We start from the raw sequence: 23052 nt of genomic DNA on the forward strand, positions 1-23052 counted from the left end.
CGCTATGGAATGTTGACATAGCAGCTGGTTTCATGGTTGACAGGCGGACGGTTTCACGTGTGACGTTCTTTACTGAATAAAACTTACACTACCCACATTGGTGTACTTCTTTGCAACACTCACTTTTCCCTAGCGATTACACTCTTGGAGCTCTTGATGATAATAAAAAATGGCAAACGGGTCCCACCCTGTAGCTCCTCCGGTCTTTTGGGGTCTTCTGGGGTCTTAAGGGGCCTTCAGGGGCGTAGCCACGGCCCCTTTTTTATTTTTTAAAAGATAGAAACGCAATGCCTGGCCCACAGGTGCACAATGCTCACCAGCGCAGAAAGCCGGGCTTATCGAGCACAGAGGACGCTGTGCGCGTTGGAGGCACTAGTGGCACTAGATGCTTTGGAGGTTTACTTGCGCTGCTCACCTCGGTACACTGGTGATTCCCATCGGTGATTTTCCAGCCCTCGCAGCTCGCCAGCTGCTCCCGCGGCTCGCCTCGGGACGGTCGTCGGCTCCTCTCCGGTGCGCAGATCCTTGATGAGGCGTGCTGCGCAGGGTCGCACTGGAGGGTCCCGCACCTCACCGGCTGCTGTACCTGCCCCTTCCGCTGTCACTCGTGCTCGGGAGGTCCGGGGGCTCTGATGCTCGGGGCGCGGGCTCAGGCTCTAGGGCTCACGCAGCACGCTCGTGCTTTTCCTGACCAGCCCTGTGCTTCGCCGTCGCCGCACGCACAACTCCGCAGCTCTGGACAACTCCTCCCACTCTCACCGGCTTCCAGCTCACCGGTTAACCTGTATCAATCTTTTTAAAGCAGGATTACCCCTGACACTGCGCCCTGTGCCCTGCGCCCACAGCCCTGCTGGTTCAGGGTGCAGTATTGCTTCACTGCCATTAAACCCCTCTCCCGTTCTCTGGACCCGTGCAAGCATCCACCACTCAACCACTTCGAAACAGAGACCTAGCACCATACTGAAAATTAAAATACATTAACAGACAAGTTAAAGAACACACTTCCTTGCAAATGTTGCTTGCCTACTGATCCACGTCACACATTCTTGGTCTCCGCTTTTGTAATTGGCACCTGGCGTGTTAGATTAAAACAAAAACTAAACTAAAACTACCAGAATCTGTCATGTACCGGAGCTGGGGTGGTTGGTCGTTAGTGGCACAGAAACACCTGCTATCGGACAACTGTAGGACTGGAGCAGCGTGAGGGAGAAGCGGAGCAGGTACGCCCTTTGTGGGCCTACGAAGAAAAATAATTACATTTGTCTTGGGATTGGGGCCTTCCGCTCTTCTCGCACACTGTTGATACACATGGGCACCTCATCACAAAGAGCGTGTTGCATGTGGATGAATATTACGCGCAAGAACAAACAAGCATTTGCAATGCAATAGGTCTTGCATTAGTGAACCTTTGAGCTATTGGCGTTGCAGATGCTAATGCTTGTGATTTAATTTTTTGGGGTTAAAAAATATCCGAACTGTAGCATAAGTACTAAAAGATATTCCACGTAGCACGGAAAGGGCGCAGTTTTACAGGCCGTTACTAAATGACCCTGTGGAGTTGTAAAGGGACCTTAATGCAATTATTAAGAGAAAGATTGCAGCTCAGTATACGTTGCCATTTGTTTTTATTGGAAGTGAGATTTCTGTTAGCGTGCATTTTAAACATGCACCATTGTTGTTTATTACTTATGCTTACTGCTGGGATATTTCTTAACAAAAAAAAAAAAAAAACAAACATTATCATTTGCAACGGAAGTAGCTCAAAGTTTCACTAATGCATGACCTATTGCATTGCAAATGCTTGTTTCATGGGGCATCTTGTACAGCTCCCTAGCTATTCTGTGCCTTCATGTGATGGAATATATTTTGCATTGCAAATGCTTGTTAGCACTTATGCCCTTGGATGGAAGACAAAGTTTGCCTTGATTTGATCTTGCAGCTTATCAACCACAACAGATACCATTTGCATGCGTTAATTAAGCCCTTTTCTGGAGGCGTGGACTTGATGCCTTTATAGTTTGGAAAGTGCAACAAAGACATCATAACCATTTGGGGAAAAGAAAATGCAGTAGAGAAAGACAGCACTTTTATGCAGCGTGGGCGCCCGCCCAGTATCTGCATCTCCAGCACATATGAAATGAGGGCTAACACGTTAGTGTCTGCAGGTGCACGTGAAGTAGCAATATGCTTGCCAACATTACTGTTTTTTGTTTTTTTATTTGAAGTTTTACAAAGCGCAAACTCGACCTGGAGAGCGCTTTACTTGAGCACCAGTTATGTTACGCAAATACGCATTAATCTTTGGAAGGCAAGGGGAAATTAAGTGATTTGCCCAGAATCACAGGATGCGGAGTCGATGCCCAGCTTCAAAGTCGGCAGCTCTGGCCCTGTCTGGGTACGACATGGTCTGGCACAATCGACCAGAGGGGACCCGAGGTGGTGGTGTAGCAACGATTTTTAAAAGTCAGTTCATCGTAAGATACTGATAGGGAATTATACAGAACATCGTTTCAATTGTATAAAAAGCTCATCATTTCAGCCAAGAAGGATTATTATGAAACACGTGTGAACAACGCCACCAATATCCAAAAAGAGACCTTTCAAATTCTGAAAGAGCTAAGTAGGAAGGAGGAAAAGGCAGACATATTGATTAACTGTGACACCTTTCATGGATATTTCCTTGAAAAAGTAGCGACCATACTGTCAGATATCAAGGACGACAATCCGGCTATACACACCTTGCCACTACCCCCTTCACATCTCTCAACCCCTATCGTCACTAGATTTCCTGAAATTGATGCTACCTCCCTTAGACATCTAGTAGCATCCACCAAGTCGGGTTCCCCTGCTGACCCCTGCCCGCCTGATATTTTCCGACTAGCAATCCCGATCCTAGAGGACCAGATTTTAGACCTCTTTAACATCTCATTAGCTACTGGATCATTACCAACATCCTTCAAAGAGGCCCGCGTCAGACCATTGATAAAAAAACCTGGGGCAGATCCAACTAGCCTGAAGAACTACAGGCCAATTTCCCAGTTGCCATTTTTATCAAAAGTACTAGAACAACATGTACTAAAATCCCTGTCATCCCTCCTGGAATCCCATCATCTTCTCCAGGAGCGGCAAGCTGGCTTTCGTGCCCACCATAGCACGGAACTAGTAATGCTGTCAGTATTGGACGAGCTCAGAGGCATGGCTGATAGTAAAAAGCCAAGCGCCCTGATATTACTAGACCTATCAGCGGCGTTTGATACTGTCAGCCATGCACTGCTCCTGGACAGACTAGCTAGGGCCGGGATAAGAGAACAAGCTCTCCAGTGGCCGACAGCCTTCTTATCAGGGAGGACGCAGAGGATCCAGCTAGCAGATCAGGTCTCCGAAGTGGGTGCCTTAGCTTGTGGAGTCCCGCAAGGGTCCGCGCTTTCCCCACTTTTATTCAACTTATATTTACAACCATTGATAGAATCCCTGGCAAACATGGGCTGTAAAGTTTTTAATTATGCCGATGATACTCAGCTATTGCTGAGTATCGACAATACTATATCGGCTCAGTCCACGGCCCAAGACATATTACGGTTCACAGTGAACTGGATGTCATCCAACCTACTGAAAATCAATCCGGATAAAACGGAGGTTCTTGTAGTTTCAACTTCTACCTCCCCCTGGAATGATTTGTTCTGGCCACAAGAACTTGGACCTACCCCAAAACTGTGCCCTAGTGTAAAGAGCCTTGGGATGAAAATTGACCAGGAACTATCAATGACTAACAAAGTGTCCGCTGTGGTTGGCTCATGTACGAACCTGATCAGGCAACTACGCAAGCTTGTCCCTTTACTCTCAAGGAGTCTGCTTCGAACAATTGTTACAGCTACGATTGTGTCTAGAATTGATTACGGCAACGCATTATACCTAGGCCTCCCAAAAAACTCCATCAATCGCCTACAGGTCATCTTAAATGACGCAGCTCGTCTGATATTTGGAGTACCTAGGTGGACCCACGCCTCTCCCTTACTTTATAGGCTGCACTGGCTCCCTATGAAACAAAGAGTCGAATTTAAGAGCATGTGCATCTGCCATAAAGCTATCCACGGTCAGGCGCCAGCCTATATAAAAGATAGGCTAAAAATCTACAAACCTAAGCGCGCCTTGAGATCCTCCGATTCCCTCCTGTTATCCTGCCCACGTTTCAAACTGGCAACTAAAGGAGGCAGAGCTTTTTCAGTCCAAGCTCCCACCATCTGGAACAAGCTACCAGAGGCACTCCGTAGAGAAGCCAACCTTCTCCGCTTTAGGAAAACCTTGAAAACTTTACTTTTCAAAGATGCGTTTATATCTCCGTAGTCTAGTTAACATCTTTTTACCTTCACTTCGTCTTTGTTGCTGTACTTTGTCAGAAGCGCTTTGAGACCTGTCGGTGAGTTGGCGCGATACAAAACCCAGTTACAAATTACGCCACATTCTCTTCCCGTTTCTGTTTTTGGGGAAGTTTTGGGCAGAGATATTGAGTTAAATAAAAACACTTAGTGCATTCATGTTACGTTATCCTCTGACCAACAAGTGTAATTTTCAGTGATACCCATATGCTAGTTAGTAGTTTTAAAAACAGAAAAATCTTATGTTCGGTCTCACAAAGTTGGCAAGCGTGCAGCTTGAGACTGGCGGTGTACTGGCGGTGTACTGACAGCAAATGCCCATATGAAACGAAAGAGCCACCATCTGAAATTAGCTGTTTGCATCTGCAGTGACGAAGCCTGGCTTTCGATGGGTACTATATACAGCTGCATCACGTGCAGTGAGGAAGTCGGCGCTTGACACAGTTTTCATGCCTACAGCTGCAGCTCGGAGGTCCAATCTCCGGGCGAGAAGAGAACATGATATCTGCAGAGGAAAAGCGCCGCATGAAATTAGCTGCCCAGATCAGGAGCAACAAGGACGCATTTGCAATGCTATGTCTGCTTCTTCCTTGACAGGGAGTACTTTGGAGGCAAGGCCGCTGCCCTGCCTAAAGGAGGATGGTGCCTTGACTTTGTGCCCAGTGAAAGTAGAGAGACTGCTTAATGGCTGGGTTAGCACCTCGTGCATGTGCAGGTCATTCACCTTGTCCAGGGTAGCCAGCTGCGTGCTAATCACATGCTGGATTTGTAATTAGGAAATGGTCTGGCTGCCGTTTGATGGAAGGGAGTGTAACAAAGCCTGTGCTTAGGGTAGGCTCCAGCTGGCAAGAGACGCGAAGGAAAAGTGTATGAAGAGCAGGCATGCTTGGGGCAACTACACAATGCATCAAGGCTCTATGGTAAAGCAAGCATACCAGGTTTGTTTCACACTAAAGCAGGCATGGCACCTTATGTTAACATGAAGCAGGCGCCATTATTGCTCAGGCAATAACTAGATCCAGCTTCGTCCCTCCCCTTTCCACTCCATACACGCTGTGTGAACAGATCCCAGCCTGCAGCGCTGAACCGCGAGCTATTTCCGGCAGGACTGATTCAGCAGCCTGCTCCCATTGGATACCACGGTACCAATTCTGATTGGCCGAGGAAGATGCCAATTCTGTATAGATAATACGCTGGGATTTATGTTGTTCAGCAAACGCTGCTGCTTCAGTCCCTGTATTACTCCCACTCATCTATGATTAGGAATAAAAGACTGTTGGTTAAAAACAGTTTCATGATAAAAATGATTTCCCATTGCTTTTGCAGAATGTTCTGCAGGATGTCCGTTGTCCCTGCAAGGTTCAAAACTCAAAATATAAATGCTTTAATATGGCATGAAAAAAAAAAGGAGGAAATATTTTATGGGACGAGGATTCACTTGGGTGATGCGGTGTCAGTAAGATGAGATCTTTAAAGTGGAATTGTATGAATGTGTTTATTTCAGTGCAAAGGGCAGTTGATTAGTCTGTGCCAGCCTGGGTTAAAGATCTTTAAAAAATGCATGTCCACTCTTTTAAATAGCGTCCTATCTTCTTTTTTCTGTCATTTTTTTCTATTTTTTACTCTCACATACTTCCACGTTTTCAGGGCAGAGAGCACTGTGCACAAGAGAGAAGGAAGAGGGGTGCTGAGGGAAGAGAGCCCTGTGCACAGGAGGGTTGGGTGAGGGGTACTGAGGGAAGAGAGCCCTGTGCACAGGAGGGGTGGATGAGGGGTACTGAGGGAAGAGAGCCCTGTGCACAGGAGGGGTGGATGAGGGGTACTGAGGGAAGAGAGCCCTGTGCATAGGAGGGGTGGGTGAGGGGTACTGAGGGAAGAGAGCCCTGTGCACAAGAGGGGTGGATGAGGGGTACTGAGGGATGAGAGCCCTGTGCACAGGAGGGGTGGATGAGGGGTACCGAGGGCAGAGAGCCCTGTGCACATGAGGTGGATGAGGGGTACAGAGGGAAGAGAGCCCTGTGCACAGGAGGAGTGGATGAGGGGTACTGAGGGAAGAGAGCCCGGTGCAAGGGAGGGGTGGATGAGGGATACTGAGAGAAGAGAGCCCTGTGCACAGGAGGGGTGGATGAGGGGTACTGAGGGAAGAGAGCCCTGTGCACAGGAGGGGTGGATGAGGGGTACTGAGGGCAGAGAGCCCTGTGCACATGAGAGGTGTAAGAGGGGTTCTGAGGGCAGATGATCAGAGTGGTGTTCTTATCCTTACATCTGTCGCTGCCCTTCAGCGGGATCTCTCTCACTTCATTTATTTATGTATTTAATTAAATTGTTGTGTGCTGACTTTTGGCTAGTAGCCACTTTGTAATGCTGTTTTGGATATTAAGTCTAGGTGTGTTTCATGTGTAACCAAAACCCCTACATACGTACAGGATGAGCAAAATCTGACTGGCTCAGGTCACTTGTTCTTTACTCAGTTCACAGAGCTCCACTGCGGCGCTTTAACATTTTTCAGGGACTTTTTCTTTGCATGGGATGGGAGGCATTCTGTGAGTTTTGTAGAGGGCTAGAAAATCCTCATTGAAGAGGCAGGTTTTCATTTTTTCCTTTGGCACTGCCAGGTGGAAAGGATCCTGAGTTCTGGGCAGAAAGCATTCCAGTGCTGTTCTTCACACCTTCTGGTTTGCTTGAAAATGCACCATTTGCCCACTCTTTTTTCAAACCTCAAACCTCAACCTCCCTTAGGTGTTTCACGCTTGCTCACTCGCCGCAGTGAAGTACGATAATTTTTTTACGCCGCACCACTTTCAAATGTCACCAGCTGCCACTGTGCGGGACTCCCACTTTGACAACAGGGAACGATGCAAGCATGTGAATCTATGAAAGATATCCCAATAATGGACAACCTCCAAAGACCCATTCAATGTAAGACTGTTGGCTTTCGTCTATAAACATGAAAGATTGGCTACAAGAATTTTGTAGCTCTCTGCTGCTCAGCCCATTGATGCATCGTCCACTCAGGTCCATCAGTCAGCAGGAGTCCATACAGATAGTCTTGGGGATCAGCTACTCTCCTGCCAGTCCAGTCCAGTTCCTTCTCTTTCACACCGGCTAAATAAACAAGGGGCTCCAGGAGTTTAGGCTTCGCCCTAGCCTAAGGGAGGACATACACCAACAAAGGGGCCAGTACTATACGTCTTCTTTATACAAGTATTCACAGTCAGAGTACAACTGTACATAAACACGAGCTAAGCGTGAAACTGTTATAAGAGGGTGAAGCAGAAGACAGTCAAAACATAATATTTGCAAGCCTTAAAATCAGTCATATATTTCATAATAATGTCTAAACTAAAGGACGTACACTGTAAATGTGAGACTCTGAAGGATTCTGTCAAAAATATCCGGAAAACAACCTAATTTAAGTCTCATACTAAGTCTCATACTAAGATACCATACTTATCTCCCGGAGCATAGAAAAGACTAGGTCAGAAGGTTAGGTGAGGAGTTGGAGCCTGTAAGTGAACTAGACCAACTTCTCTTAAGCCCCTATTATGAGGCAAAGGCGGAATTTTGATATGCGCGCAAACTTATGTTATTGCACATATCGAAATCCAGAGTCATGAACACCGCATGGGAAATTTGTCAGGCATATTATGTACCCCCTTATTCTCCCCAGATAAATTTAAGCTGATTGAGCCGGCTGAAATATACCAGGGGAAACATGGCCGGTAAATAAAGGTACATTCACATTTTAATTCAGAAGATCCAAAATGCTTGATTACCCATTTTCTGCATGTTTCGCAGTTGTTCCACAATGTATATTATAAGCTGATTTTCTTTTCTACCTACTATCACTAGACGACGCTCCATTATAATGGAAACCTACTAATCCCTAACGGAAGCTAATCTTTTGTCAGTTTATTCAACAGTGCTATATGTTGAAATGCTGTTCTCATTAATCTTACTATCCACTCCTACAACTACTACATTCCAGAGACCTTTTATAAGCATGGTTTCTCCTCACAGTGGGTACTTTGCTAATATCTGGTTCTCCAATGCACCACCACCAGCAGCTCTTACCCTTGCCAGGCTAACTCCCGCAGGAACTTTGTAAGGAACATATTTTCTGTATATGTGGCCAACTCTGGAACAGGGAGCATCCTCCATGCGACCTCCACACATCCATACCTGCAATTAAAAGTCAATGATGTTAGTTATAAGAAGACACGTTTCAAGAACAAACTCATGACCTGGTAATTCACAACTCCTGTCTCTAATACAGAAACTTTTTGTGACGCAGTGGGTTTTGCCCATCTAGTTTCCCCAGATTCGTTGCTTTTTGACTCCCTGGCTTTTAGCCTTTTTTTAAAAAAATTGTTTTAATTGTGGGCCAGATCCACGCTAATTGGACGATGCATGTTTATAATCAGTGTCCGCCTTTTAAGATAAGGCCGCTGCAACAAGATAAGGGGCACTTGGCTGGTTACATATGAATATGTGGAGGGTCGTGCGTGTGTGTGATGCCTGTTGTGCGCACCCTGGTAACTGTGCATAGGTAGCCTGATGCAAAGGGACTTTGCAGGATTAGATATTGATTAGGGGTAGGCGTTGTAGTGTTAGTGTTCACTCTTACGGTCTTGTCTGCAGTGACAGAGGGAAGACTGCTTTAGAGAGCAGTTTCGCTTACTATTGTCCTACAGAGTACAGTGACATATCAAAATGGGGTGGAACATGTGTGTCAGAACTAAATTTGGAACATGTGTGTCAGAACTAAATTTGGAACATGTGCGCCAGAACTAAATCTGAGAGCTCCAAGAAGATATTTGTAAAGCATATGAGTCATTCAGGATTTTCATATGTCTCTAGCTCAGCTTAAGATCAGAGCCCAAACCTTTTGTCGCTCTCTGCACAACGTTAATTACATTTCTGTCCAGCAGCAGTAACAAAGTTCGCCCCACACGAAGTGAGCAACTAACAGTGCTTCATTCAGCTACAAAAGAGATACGGGTGGGGGTTAAAGGATCTGCATCAATCAATTTAACTGTGACGATGTACCAGGGCTGGGACAGCCAAAGCCAACTGAATAAAGGAGGGAGCCTAGACCTCTGGAGTCACCAAAGGCGGGAGTCCCATTGAAATTTTGATGGGAAAGATATCACCAGTATAGCATGGTTGACGCAATTTTGAATTGTCCCAGGATGATGTGCAGGAGGGTTGAAACAAGGGTGAAGACGTGATGTGGCACTCTAGGATTGGCCTGGGGGGCCTGGCTTCTAGAACTTTCCACCCCCACTTAAATAGTTTTGTAATTGTGCTTTTTGCTGGATACTGGGACTGGATGCAGTAGCCAAGGGCAGCTGGCAGGAGGAGGAACCCATCTGGACTAAGTACTCAGACCACAGTTTACTTCAGGACCAGTGAGGCTCTCTCCCCAGGACCAGGGAAGCAGTTCCCCATTTACCCAGAAAAAACTAGCTGGGGGAAGAACTGGACTTCTGCGCCAAGAAGGAGAGACACATCAAAAGGAGAAAGAAGAGAAAGGCTGGTGCATGGAGCCAAGTGAACTAGCTCCCTGCGGAGTTTGCCCCCATAGAAGCCAGGAGGCTTAGGGAAAATGATCTAGGTGACTAGGGCTCCCCACCTGGAGCAAAATGAGCTAAAGATGGAGTAAAACGGCCCAACAGGGCTCGAGACATGGAATGGCAAATGGTTTGACCAGTGACCCCTCACCCCTAGCAAAGCCTCAAGGACTGGACTAAGGACTCAGACCACAGTTTACTTCAGGACCAGTGAGGCTCTCTCCCCAGGACCAGGGAAGCAGTTCCCCATTTACCCAGAAAAAACTAGCTGGGGGAAGAACTGGACTTCTGCGCCAAGAAGGAGAGACACATCAAAAGGAGAAAGAAGAGAAAGGCTGGTGCATGGAGCCAAGTGAACTAGCTCCCTGCAGAGTTTGCCCCCATAGAAGCCAGGAGGCTTAGGGAAAATGATCTAGGTGACTAGGGCTCCCCACCTGGAGCAAAATGAGCTAAAGATGGAGTAAAACGGCCCAACAGGGCTCGAGACATGGAATGGCAAATGGTTTGACCAGTGACCCCTCACCCCTAGCAAAGCCTCAAGTGCATAGAGCTTCACTGCCGGAGATCTTCAACCCTTGGGGTGGGTTACGGCCTGGTGGTTGTTGCAAGGTGCAAGCTTGAATTTTTCCTGGGCAGGGGCAAACGTGGCACCCCCTATCCAGCACTCAGGAGGCCTGGTGTCTCCAATCCCCAGGCCGGTTTATGGATATCAGGAGTCACAGTCCCCAACTCCGGGCCCCTGATGCCACAAAAGGATGGGGGATCAACACTGCACTCCCCCGAAAGAGAGAGGAAGGCAGGACCAGGATCTGCAACTACGTGCTCCGAAAGTGTGAAGGTGGACGGGGGAGTGACGCTGCACTTTCCCACTTGTGGTGGACCCGTCCAGCTTCCCGTGCCTGAGGGGCAGGGGGGTGAGGTGGGCAGCCACCAACAGCAACTCAGTCCAGGGGAGAACTGCTGGCTCCCACTGCAACTCTGGGAAGTGCTTCCCACGAAGGAAGACAGTGGGGCAGTCAGGGATGGACCCCCTGGGCTGCCTCCAATGTTTGGAGGCACACAGGGGTGCCCGATTGCAACTGGACACCCCAAGATCAAAAAGGAAAAAGGCATAAAAAGAACAGCAGGTGGAGCTGCTTAATCAGTATGCAAGCTCCTGACGAGGTAGGGTTCTATAATGTACTGTGGGGCTTTTGCTGCTCAAAAGTCTGGTGGGAGTGGCACCACCAACACAACAGGAGAGTGTTGAGGGCTGGGGTGGAGCTGCAGCAGTGCATCAGCACCCCCACAGAGGAATCACAAAAGGAGACTCCAAGTTTGAAGGGTCAGGGGAAGGATGGATATCCCAGGCAGGGTTTGTGGGTTTCAAGCACTCCCCAGACTGAAGCAAGTGCTGTACAGCTTGGAGTGCATCCCCCTCTAGGGGCTGTGCCCATGGCTGCAGGTACTGTGTGTAGGAGAGTAGGGTCTGCAATCCTATGATCACCCCAGATTTTTGCTTTTTGCTTCACTGGTTTACGACTTCCCTGGCTGTGGGCCTGCCAATCAGACCCACAGCCTAGCTGTTCTCTCACTAAATTGACACGTGTACCTTAGGTGCATTTACCAATTGGTACTGGGCCACCTTATCAGACCCTGTAACTCAGGGCATAGGTGTACCCAGGGCCTACCAGGGGCTGCAGCATGTATTATGCCACCCCTGGCTGGCCATCTAAATCTGACATAACTGGCTGCACGACAGCTGGGGCAAGGTGCTGTAATCACCCTTTGCTTTAGATATAGTATACCTATATCTAACCCTAAAATGGACACATAGATTCCTATCAGTCACTCCTATGGCAGGCCTTCACAATCCTGAAGGCAGAGTGCTTGGAATCATGTGAGATGGTGCTCTGGCATGAGCTGAGCCCGTTTGCAGCTTGCGGAACCAAGTCCTAATAGCTGTTCTATGATAACGCATACCATATACTCTTAAGTGCATTATAATCCTCGCGGTTATATGCCAACTCTGGTATCGCTTTATCAAAACATGTTGAGTAAGGTGTCATACGAATTGGAATACTAACCCCTCGCCAATTCTGGCGACGGGGTTAGCATTCCACCCTTCTAGAGGGACACGACATGTATGTAACTGTGAACCCCGGTTAAAGTTAACTCGAGCCTCAGCATCACAAAATGGATGCTGCCACCACAGACACAAGTCTGACCTCCTGCTGCTGGGAGTCCTTCCAGCGAGGAGAGCTTGGACAAAGGGTTTCCTGTCAGGGGCGGTGCTGGCACGATCCCAGACAGGGTTTTGTGTATCCTGGGTAAGCAGGGCTTTAGAGGAAGGTGACTGCAAGTGGCACCCCGGTGCTCACTATGCATAGGCCGGCTTGAACCAGTTCCAGGGGCACACCAGCCCCTGAGCTGGGGAAAGTCCGGCATGGGAGAGGGGTGTAACCACCCCCCTTCCTGGTCCCACCCATGGGCAGGACCTAGTCACGTGCCAGCCCCTTTCCTTAGTATAAAGATAGGAGCGGGCCCCCTTCCAAATTAGATCATCTTTGAATCCTGAAACTACTTTCTACGAAAGGAACTCAAGACTTCTTCCTAAGATTTCTCCCTTGTGACTAAGGAGTAGTCACCCTGCATCTGCGGTCACCAACTAAGCATACTGCGGTTTGCTGCACGTCCTTCCTCTGGAATCCGACCGACCAGCACGACGAGACCCGGCTTCCCTGACCTCTACCTGCATCATCAGCCCAGCTAAGATTCGTGGGTGTGACGAGACCTCGAGGAACCGGCCATCTTCAGAACTGCACTAAGCTTATCCAGCACGACCGCCGAGGGATCCTCCAGTGAGTGCTTTGGGGTTCGAGAAGCCCTGAGCAGCTCCAGCACCGAAGTCCAGCCCCCCAGCATCCACGAGATCTGCGTGGGGCCCTTCTGCTCTTTGCTGCTCACCGCGTTGTCCGGCTACTTGCCTGCTGGCTTGTGGCCCTCCTGACAACGCACCACGACGACAACACCGCTGGTCTGGTTACTCCAGACTGGCCCTTGCTCCCCTCCAACAGAGGAGCACCCCGGACCCTCCTGGTCCACTCCAGACGCCATTTTGAGTCCACCGCGTGGGCTTGCATTTGCCAAGAGTTGTTGCCCCAATCCTCGGTCCAGCGACGTCGACAGCAGATACCTTCGTGGGACAGCTCGCACCTCCATCCTGGTCGCCGGCAATGCCTCCTGGTCCGAGAGACTGCAGAGCCCAGCGTCGCCCACTCACCTGGTCGAGGTGACTCCATCCGGTGCCATCCTGGTGCTCATCTAATCACTGGCTAGTGATTCAGAACTTGGTCCCCTCTGCTTACAGGTATCCTCCTTCACCGATCCAGGCTTGGATCCCTTCGAACTTCATCACTGGTCGCCTTTCAGCAACTTCTTCTTTCAGGCTCCATAGACTGCAACGAGTATTCCCGACGTCTTTTCAGACCTATGCAGCCGCAGCCCCTGGGCTAGGTAACTTGAGCATTTCGGTGCTCCAGCATAGCTTAACTATCCAAAGGTCCAGATCCTTTTTCGTTTCAGCTCTACCTAGTCGGATTCGTCTGATAACACTAACTTTACGAAATCTAGCATCCATAGACTTTGTCCCGCATCCCGCGTGAGAGTGCACACTCTGCACCCGATCTCCCTAGGCCTCCTGCTAGTAATCTGAAGGTTCAGTAGTCAAGTCCTAGCGATCCTAAAACCTATTACAGTAGTACTTACCTGCTAGTAATTTCGCATTCCACTTTTAGAGTATATGGTTTTTCGTGCCCCTCGGGCATTTGTGTAAATTGTGCGACTTTCAGTATTTTCTTAAGAGCTTTGTATTGTGCTTAGCGCCCTGTCCTCATAAAGAGTCCAGGGCTGTTGTGTTATAGTAAATATCCTTTTATTTTCATAACAACTTGTGTGGTGTCCTTTCACTTGGTGTTCAAGGGGTATATGTGATGGTATACCAGCTGGCTTAACACGCCCTCTAGAGTCTAGCCTAAAGACTGCTCTTGTCCATGCTACTAGGATAGCTGGTCTACGGTTGACTTACAACCAATCATCAATAAGGGTCATTTGGACTGATACATAGTGATCACTAGAATAGTGAGCACTGCATATCAGGCCAATTTTTTCACACTGTGGCCTAAAGGTTGTCAAAAACACACACACAGACACATGGTGTATATTAAAACATGCTTTATTTAATCAAGCATGTTATTCACACAGGGTTGGAAATGCTTTATGTAAAGATGGCAGTCATAAGGATTTGAACAATGCTTTATTGGTAACTGTTACTCACAATGGTTTGAAAATGCTTTACATAAAAGTATTATTCACCATGGTCTTAAGCAATACTCCATTCAAAGATGTAATTGACAATGCTTTATTTTTAGAGTTGTAAATGCTGACAGTAAGTCATGTCCACAAGGGCTAAAATGGTTGATTAATGATGATATGAGCACCTTACTGCAATGCAAGATCATTCATAATAAGGGCAGAGGAGGATGGTATGCTTTATTACTGATAATGTGGGCCCATGACCCCATTGCTTGATTATTCAAAATAAGTACAGAGAGACCATGGTTACAGAAGTCAGTGATGGACACCCCGATACATGGTTATGTGCTGAATTGTACATGAAGAAGAGGGTACTGTGAATTGTGGGGCAATGATACTTAAAGGGTCAAATGTAAAGTTATTTCTGCCAGTCTTCTGTATATTTACAAACTACTATGTAGGAGTGAGAAGTGTGTGTACAATAAACATACTTTTACTTTTCTGAAGAAAAAACAGACTCGACAATTATTGATTGAGTGTTATTGTCTGCCAGCGAATAGTGATTACTAGCCCACACAACCACCCTTGAGTAGGTCTTGAACTGCTCTGCTTCGCTACCCTAGGAGAGTCAACTGCTACAATGGGGTTTTTGTTTCTCAGTGGAGGGTGTCTGTGGACCCATTACTTGTGCAGGCCACCCAACTAATGGCCTATTTCATTACACCTGTCCAAAGCCTATGCAAAGTGTGTGGTCTTAACGTGAAATCGAGAAACGGAAGCATAATTACTTCTGTACAAATGCACAAAACCTAACCTTAAGGCATTCTCTGCTATCGTATTATCTACCAGGGAGGCGGGAATGGGAGGCATTTTTTCACCAGCACATTTACATGCACATGCCGTTCTGATACATTCAAGTGTGTGCAACTGCAGTTAACTGGCATCAGAAACATTGCACTCACCAAGTTAACAAATATACTTATACTTGCCTTGTGGGTAAGCAGATTTTTCAGAGTGTGCAGTAAATAACTAATTGGCAGTCACTATGAAGATAGTGAACTGCAGGTTTGAACCCATTCTGGATTCCCCTAAAAGTCTAGTTTTTAAAAATGTGCAGGCTTGATAGATTTCCCTAGGTGCCAGCTGAGCTAGGGCCCAAACTCCACAGATTCCCACTTTGCAAAAAACGAGTTTGTTTTAAGTGAAAAAATGTGCTGTCTCTGTGTTGCGTTTTGGGCTGTTTCCTGTCGCAGGCACTAGGCCGACCCACACAAGTGAGGTACCATTTTTATCAGAAGACATGTTGGAGCATAGAATAGTAGGATATTTGTTATTACCAATTGGATTTCACTGCATTTGTTCATTACAAATGTAAGCCAGTTTGTAAGAGAGAATACATTTTGAAAAATACCCTCTAAATTATATGCTCCTGAGGGAACTCACAAATTTATATAAATCCCCTCAACCAAAAGGGTCTAGCGAACATAAGGGCACATTGCTTTTGTAAATCGTCCATCCTGACAAAAAGTTACAGATGAAACTTTTGTCACAAAAGGCCGTTTTCCCCTACAAGTTTTCGATATTTCTCTATTTCAACACAAAGTTTCTTTGGAGAAAACCGTGAGGGATCTACACATATACCTCTTGCTGACTTTTGAATTTTGTCAATGTTTCAGAAATATCTAGCTTTTCTGGATCACCCATGGGTTTCACACTGGTTTCCACCACAAACTGGAAGTAGGTTGAAAGCACAAAAAGCTCTGCATGTTCCTGAAAGCTGGGAAGATGGTGACTTTAGCACGGCAAACAGTTTTTTGATGCCATTTTTGTGAAAAACCCAAGACACTTTTACGCAGAGTACTTCTTTCCTATTTTTCCGAAAACCTCAAAATTTAAATATATTTTAGTTATTTTCTCCTCCCCACCATGGGAATCCACAAATCCTGGGTACCTTTAGAATCCCCAGGATGTTGTAAAAACCAGGACACAAATTTGACAAAAAGTTATGGAGGGCTAAACATGAACTACCCTTAACAGCCAAAAAAGAACTCAGCACTGGGGAGGGTCAGCAGTTAAGGGGTTAAGGTGCAACCGGAAACAAATCTGGAGAAGCATCTGCAGCGGCTAACAAGAGTTTAGGATTCCACAAGACAAGCTGGGTTTTAGAAAAGAGCGCAACTCGGGCTTAAAGCAACAATGTTTACCTTGAAGGATATCTCATATTGTTCTCCTCCCCAGATCTCCAAGCCTGGGTCATAGCCTCCCAGTTCCCAGAACCATTTTCTATCCATTGCAAAGAGGCCCCCTGCCATCACAGGAGATCTGAAATAAATGAGAAAGAAACAAAATTCCAGGAACATTAAGAGAGTAAAACACTATTTTTTAATTTTTTATTTTGAGCCATAAATACAACACCATATAGTACAATCAACAAAAAGCAAGACAACAAAGAAAAGGAAAACAATATATAAGTAAAACATAGATTGTAAACAAATTATTCATTGAAGTTAGAAAAGTAAACATAATTCCGAACAACTCAATAATTTTCTGATTCTACAAGTTGGTCAGAGCAAAAGAAACAACATATATATAAAAACTATATAAGTATGTAAAAGAAATGGAGCCATGATACGAAAACTAATATTCTAGAATGTCAGTACCTCATTAGTCTCATTGGAGGCAAGCCCATATCCTATTACATTTAAGCCAAGAGCGAGGCCCTTGGCCCTAGGCCAGCGCAAATTCCATCTCGTATACCTGTCGGAGTAGAACCCGCACCTCGCAAATATTTGGACCAACATTATTTATCCAGACTCTAGCAATACATAGTCGAGCACACAATAAAATGATAGGTGCTAACAAACTCTCGTACAAAGCATCATCGCATTTGATCCCCAAGAATATGTCTTTCAGTGAGCTGATAATTTTGGCCAAGAAAGGGGGTAAGAATATTGTAAACCTCAGTCCAGAATGTATTGAGCCCTGGGCAGTCAATGAATATATGCCTCAAGTCAGCTGCATATAGTTGACATTTCGGACAAAATGACTTAACAGGGGACCGAGATACTGCCCACTTACCTGCATTTACTGCAACACAAGTTAAGTTTAGCTAAGGTTCGTAACAGAAATGCTAATGTACTTGTTTATAAAACTCAATAAAATACTTTTAAAAAAAACAAAAAAAACTGGTGTGTAATACAGCATATAAATTGTCTGCTGCTGCTTTAATTTCAAATTAACAGAAGTTACTGCCCTATCTAATACCCCCATTGACTCCTCTTTTTCCTCAGCCGTTATAGCAGCCCTGAGAGTCCGGCTCAGTTTAGTAGCTATATGCAAACTATCATCATTAGCTGCTGCCAGGAATTTCTGATAGGCAGCACCAATTGCACCACGGCAGGAACTCTTATATATTCCTGACAGTATTTCCGATGGATTTGGTATGACTAATAGCTTTTAACCTCTAACGAAGAAGTCCCTAATTTGTAAGTACTTAAAAAAGGTACTCTGCCTTAGTCCAAACTCAGCTTTTAGTGAGCTACAACAGCGAACCCCACGTTCATCTACAGTTATCTGATCTGATTGATGCCACTTCGTTGCCACCCCTTCCCGATAGTGTCTTGGAATATATCAAGGAGCATAGGATTTCCCCATATCAAGGTATATTGATGAAAGTAGGGGAAAGAGTATTGTTTACAAATATCCTGCCAAACCTTTGTAATATCTCTGACAATCTTGAACTTAACTTGTTTGAAGTAGTTCGGACCAGAGGTCTTATATAACATGAACCTGGCTAATGGACTGCAGGCTAACTGATAGAACACAAACGCCGGAACAGCCTCCCTCCCATACAGCAGACCCCGAATCCGTCCAAGGAAAGTAGACCAGTAGTAGAGCTTGAAGTCTGGGAGCTTAAACCCTCTTGTTTATATCGCAATTCCATAAACCGAAGAGCCCTCCTGGCACGTCTATACCCCCAAATAAAACTGCCTATAGCATTGTCTAATCGTTTAAAAAAAAATACAGAGGAACCCGTAAAGGTATCGAGCAAAATAAATACAGAAATTTAAGGAATACATTCATTCTAATTATGTTGCACCTTCCATAAATGCCGATAGGAAGCCGATGCCAACTACGCAATTTACCCACGATTGTTTTGACTAGTGGCTCATAATTCAAAGATACTATATCGTCAACTTCACTGATAAGACAAACATCAAGGTAGGTAGTTGTTAGTGTGACCCCTAGAGGGAGAGGCACATTTTCAGATTGGAAATGTAAAATTGTCTGTGTCTTGACTGCGTTCAACTTATAGCCAGAAAAGGAGCCACATAGCTCAGCCTGTCGCATGATGTTGGCTACAGCTTTACCAGGATTAGCAGAAAAAACTGCAATATCGTTTGCATACACAGTGACTTTAAGTTCCACACAGTTAAGACACACTGGGGAAATCCCTCCGTCCTGTTGTAAATGCCTTATAAACGGCTCAATGTACAGCGAAAACAGCAAGGGGGACAGTGGGCATTCCTGTCCAGTCCCACTTTGAACTGTAAAATGGGCAGATGTAATACCATTCAGTTTAATTGCTGCTACCGGCTTCTTATAAAGCTTCTGCACAGAAAAGATAAACCAGGCGCCAGGACCAAATGTGACCATAGTCAACCAGAAAGCTTCCCAGGCAACTCTGTCAAATGTCTTTCCTGCATCTAACATGATCATCCCTATCAGTTTGTTAAATTTACCAGAGACGTTGAAGGCAGTTACAGCGGTGCTAATGTGAGCTGTCGTATCTCGCACAGGGACAAAGCCATGCTGCTGTTCCGAGACTAACTTGTGGATAATAGGAGCGAGGCGTGAAGCCAAAATCTTTAACTAGATTTTGGCATTGGTATTAATTAAAGATATTGGCCGATTAGAACCTCTATTGTCAATTAGCTTTCCCTTCTTAGGGAATAGGACAATATTAGTAACACTCCATGAAGTAGGAGCCTCGCCCCCACTAGTAATATCCGTACACATCTGCATAAAGTCCGGCACCAATATATCACTAAATATTTTATAATATTCAAGCGGGGTGGTGTCCTCGTCGACAGCTTTGCCCGAGGGCAGAAATGTTTCAGTCTCCTCAACCTCAAGTGGTTCAATATCTTTTTGTAACTCTATAGCATCAAAAGAGTCGAGTTGGGGTATGTGACCCTCCTGTAAATACTCAAGAAAGATGTGCTTATTAAATGGCTCAGACTCTGAATATAAATTATCGTAGAATAATCTAAACTGCTCCACAATTTCCTGCTGCTGAGTAACAGACAGGCCACCATCCTCTTTGATTAATTTAATATAATATCAAGCCTTTTGATCCGCGAATGGGGATGCCAGCACACGCCCCACCCTTTCCCCATATTCATTTTTTATTTTTTTTTAAATTTGTTTTTATTGCAGAATTAGAAACCAGTTCACAAAATAGATCAACCAGTTCACTGATGATATCACCAAGCCTAGAAGTGATTACAGTAAAGTCGTACACAGCCAATTAGCCCACAACCCGAAGGCCGGGCGGCGCATTGTACCGTACACACAGCAAAGGCGTCACAGTGATCACCCCATAGGGGTACCTGGTTAATAACATCATTTAGTATTCGCATTTTACCCCCCTAAACTCCCACCCCCCCTTCCACACCTGTCAGCATAATCCGGAATCCTATGTGAGTGATATCAGCGTTGTAACTCCTAGTCCTGCTCAAACCTATCGGTGGAGTCCTAAGTTGTCAGTCTAGGGTGTATCTGTTGTTGCCCTCGGCAACCTGCTGAACCCCACCTGAGGGCCCATGGTCGTGTACCCCGCCCTTGTGTACCTTCGATGTCTTCCAGAACCTTGCCTCGGTGTCTAACAACCCTCCCCAAACCATTCCCTCCACTCCCCCCCCAACCGCTTCCGATGTGGGCATAAGTATGCCATATTAACAGCAGAGCACGCTACAAGTCGGGTATTGCAGTCGTCCGTCCAAGCCTCATGGAGCCCTAAGTGTTCAATTTATCTATTCTTCCTCGTCCACCATGTAGTCACGCAGCGCTTGAACTATCATCTCCCATGCTCTCGCCATCTCCAAGCATTTATCATTGTCAGTCTTGGCAGCCTGTCTCATTCGGAGCACAATTTCAGACCCGGACCATTTCAGCAGCTCATTCTTCCACCTCCTCACAGACGGACCCTCCTTGGACTTCCAGTGCCAGGTGATCTCTCTTTGAGCCAGCACGAGCCCTAAATCAATGAATTTACTTGTGATTTTCGTGTTCTTTGCAGTAAGCACGCCGCCATGTCAAAATCCACCTCCCTGTCAGTAATCACGTTCAGGATTTCCCCCATCTCCGGCCAATACGTCCGTAACTTCGGACAGCTCCATAACAGGTGGTCTAGGTCTACCTCAGGCGCCAGGTACCTCGGGCACATTGCGTCTTGTACCCGAAAGTACCGTTTAATCCTTTCCGGGGTCAGGTAGGCCCTGTGTAAGACAAAGTAATGAACCTGTTGAAAACGTGCATTCCTGGTCCCCTTCCATGTTCGCTTCAACATATGGCCCCACACTGTATCTGGGATGGGCTTACCAATACTGTCTTCCCATTTTGCCTTTAGCGCCTGTAATGGTTCCAGTCCCTCATTCAACATCCTATTATGAAGGCAGGTCACCGCCTTATACGTACCCGCGGCCATCACCACATATTGGCAGGCCATGGTCGTTTCCGGCTCAATTAACCCTCCCTTCCAGTGCTTTTGTATCGCCGCAACCACCGCTGCATGCAGAAGAAAGTTCCCGTTCGGCAGGCCAAACTGTTCCTGCAGCGTCTGAAAGGGGACCAACGTGCCATCCATGTATAAGTCCCCCACCATCTGTAAGCCTAATTCCTCCCATTCAGAGAGCGGAGACCAGTCACCCCCATGCGGCAGCGCGGTCAGCATTCCCAATGGTATCTCCGGTGCATACGGCCGGGCCCTTCTCGCTCTCCTTAGACTTCTTTGCCAACACAGCCTGATAGTCTTTTACTCCATTGTAAGATCCCTCATATCTAGTTTCTGTTGCATGACTATGTAGGCCAAGACATGGCGCTGAATACCAGTCCCTCGGTCGCAATCTGGCCCTCTGAACTCTCTGGCGATGTGTTGTGTGAGTATCTGAAGTTGTGCTGCTAAATAATATAATTCAAAGTCAGGGACCGCCATCCCCCCCTCAAGCTTGGGCCTAATCAAAGTGTTCAATGCTACCCTGCGTCGTCCGTGACCCCAAAGGAAGTCAGTTACCATCATCCTCAGTTCTTTAAAGATCCGCTGGGGGATCCAAATCGGCAGGGTGAGGAAATAGTAGAGCAGCCTTGGGAGCGCCACCATTTTCAATAGTGCCACTCGACCCAACACCGATAGGGGGAGGGAGGCCCAAAAAGGACATGCAACCTCTCAAAGCGTGCATGCAACGCCCCACATTACCCTCCAACAGATTCGTGGCCTCATGATAGATGCGGACTCCCAAATAAGTGAAGCAAGATGGCTCCAAGACCACATTGAACGCGCGAGGGGGACACGGCGTGCCCTCCGTAGCGGAAAGATACAAGTCTTATTCCAGTTCACCTTGAGGCCTGACAATCTACCAAACCTAGTTAACATGCTCATTGCTCCCTCCAAGGCCCGCTCCGCATCCGCCAGGTATAACAACAGATTGTCCGCATACAGTGATATGTAATGCGACTCCTCACTCTGCTTGATCCCCTGATACATGGCCCCCGACCTCGCTTGCGCCGCCAGTTGCTCCATCGCCAGTGCAAACAACAGAGGGGACAGCGAGCACCCCTGCCTCGTCCCTCTACGCACCGGATAATCTGAGGAAATAATCGACCCCAGGCGTACCCTCGCTGTGGCCGCTCAACACAACACTTTTGTCCATCTTCCAAACCCCTCTCCTATACCAAACTTCACCAACACCGCGTCCAGGTATGTCCATTCCAGACTATCAAAAGCTTTCTCAATATCAACCGATAGGACTGCAGATTCACTATCTGTGTCCGCGGCATTGTCTAATATCCGGATCAGTCGGCGTATGTTCATTGACGTATTACTAGTAGGAATAAACCCTGCTTGGTCCCTGTGCACTAGGCCGGTCATGTGTGGTAGCAGTCTGGTGGCCAGAATACGGCTCAAGATCTTATAGTCCACAGTTAGCATAGATAAAGGCCGGTAGGACGTCACGTCGGTCGCCTCTCTGCCTGGTTTTAGTAACAGCACCACTAGTGCTTCCCTCATTGACTTGGGCAAGTACCCCAACCTTCTAGCTTCAGTGTACACCACCAATAGTCTGGGTGCTAAGATATCAATATAGTTCAAATAGAATTCTATCAGCAGGCCATCTACCCCAGGTGTTTTATTCCTCGCCATCTATTTAATGGCCACTCTAATCTCCGATAATGTTATAGGCCCTCCTAGATCTTTCGCTTCCTCGCTATCCAGTATTGGCAGTGGGACAGAGTCCAAGTATTCAGCTATGTCAGAGACCTCTACCCCCAATTGGCATGCATACAACTTCGTGTAATAAGACTGGAAGCGCGCCAGCACCGCTGCCTGAGAGTAGACTGCCTCCCCCGATTCTGTTCCTATGCTCATAATTGGGCAACCTCTAACGTCTGGGTTAGCAAGTCTAGCTAGGAGCGTACCCACTTTATCTCTCTCGGCATGTGCTTTGATAGTGTACTGCTTGTAGTCATAGCACCGCAGCCGTTCCGTTTCGGTCGCCACTACTTCCTTAGCCTCTAGTAACCGCTCCTGTAAT

General features: G+C 46.7%; 1 protein-coding gene across 1 annotated transcript in view; it reads right to left on the reverse strand.

The window, feature by feature from the left end:
• GALNT10 (polypeptide N-acetylgalactosaminyltransferase 10) overlaps window positions 1–23052 on the reverse strand; it is a 952883-nt gene that overhangs the window by 247731 nt on the left and 682100 nt on the right. Inside the window, exons 7-8 of the mRNA XM_086931255.1 lie at window positions 16447–16564; window positions 8451–8558 (exon numbers count right to left, since the gene is read on the reverse strand). Coding sequence (XP_086787381.1) covers window positions 8451–8558; window positions 16447–16564 — 226 coding nt within the window. The remainder of the gene's footprint in view (window positions 1–8450; window positions 8559–16446; window positions 16565–23052) is intronic.

Source organism: Lissotriton vulgaris, chromosome 7 (genome assembly GCF_964263255.1).
Source record: "Lissotriton vulgaris chromosome 7, aLisVul1.2, whole genome shotgun sequence".
Classification (NCBI taxonomy): domain Eukaryota; kingdom Metazoa; phylum Chordata; class Amphibia; order Caudata; family Salamandridae; genus Lissotriton; species Lissotriton vulgaris.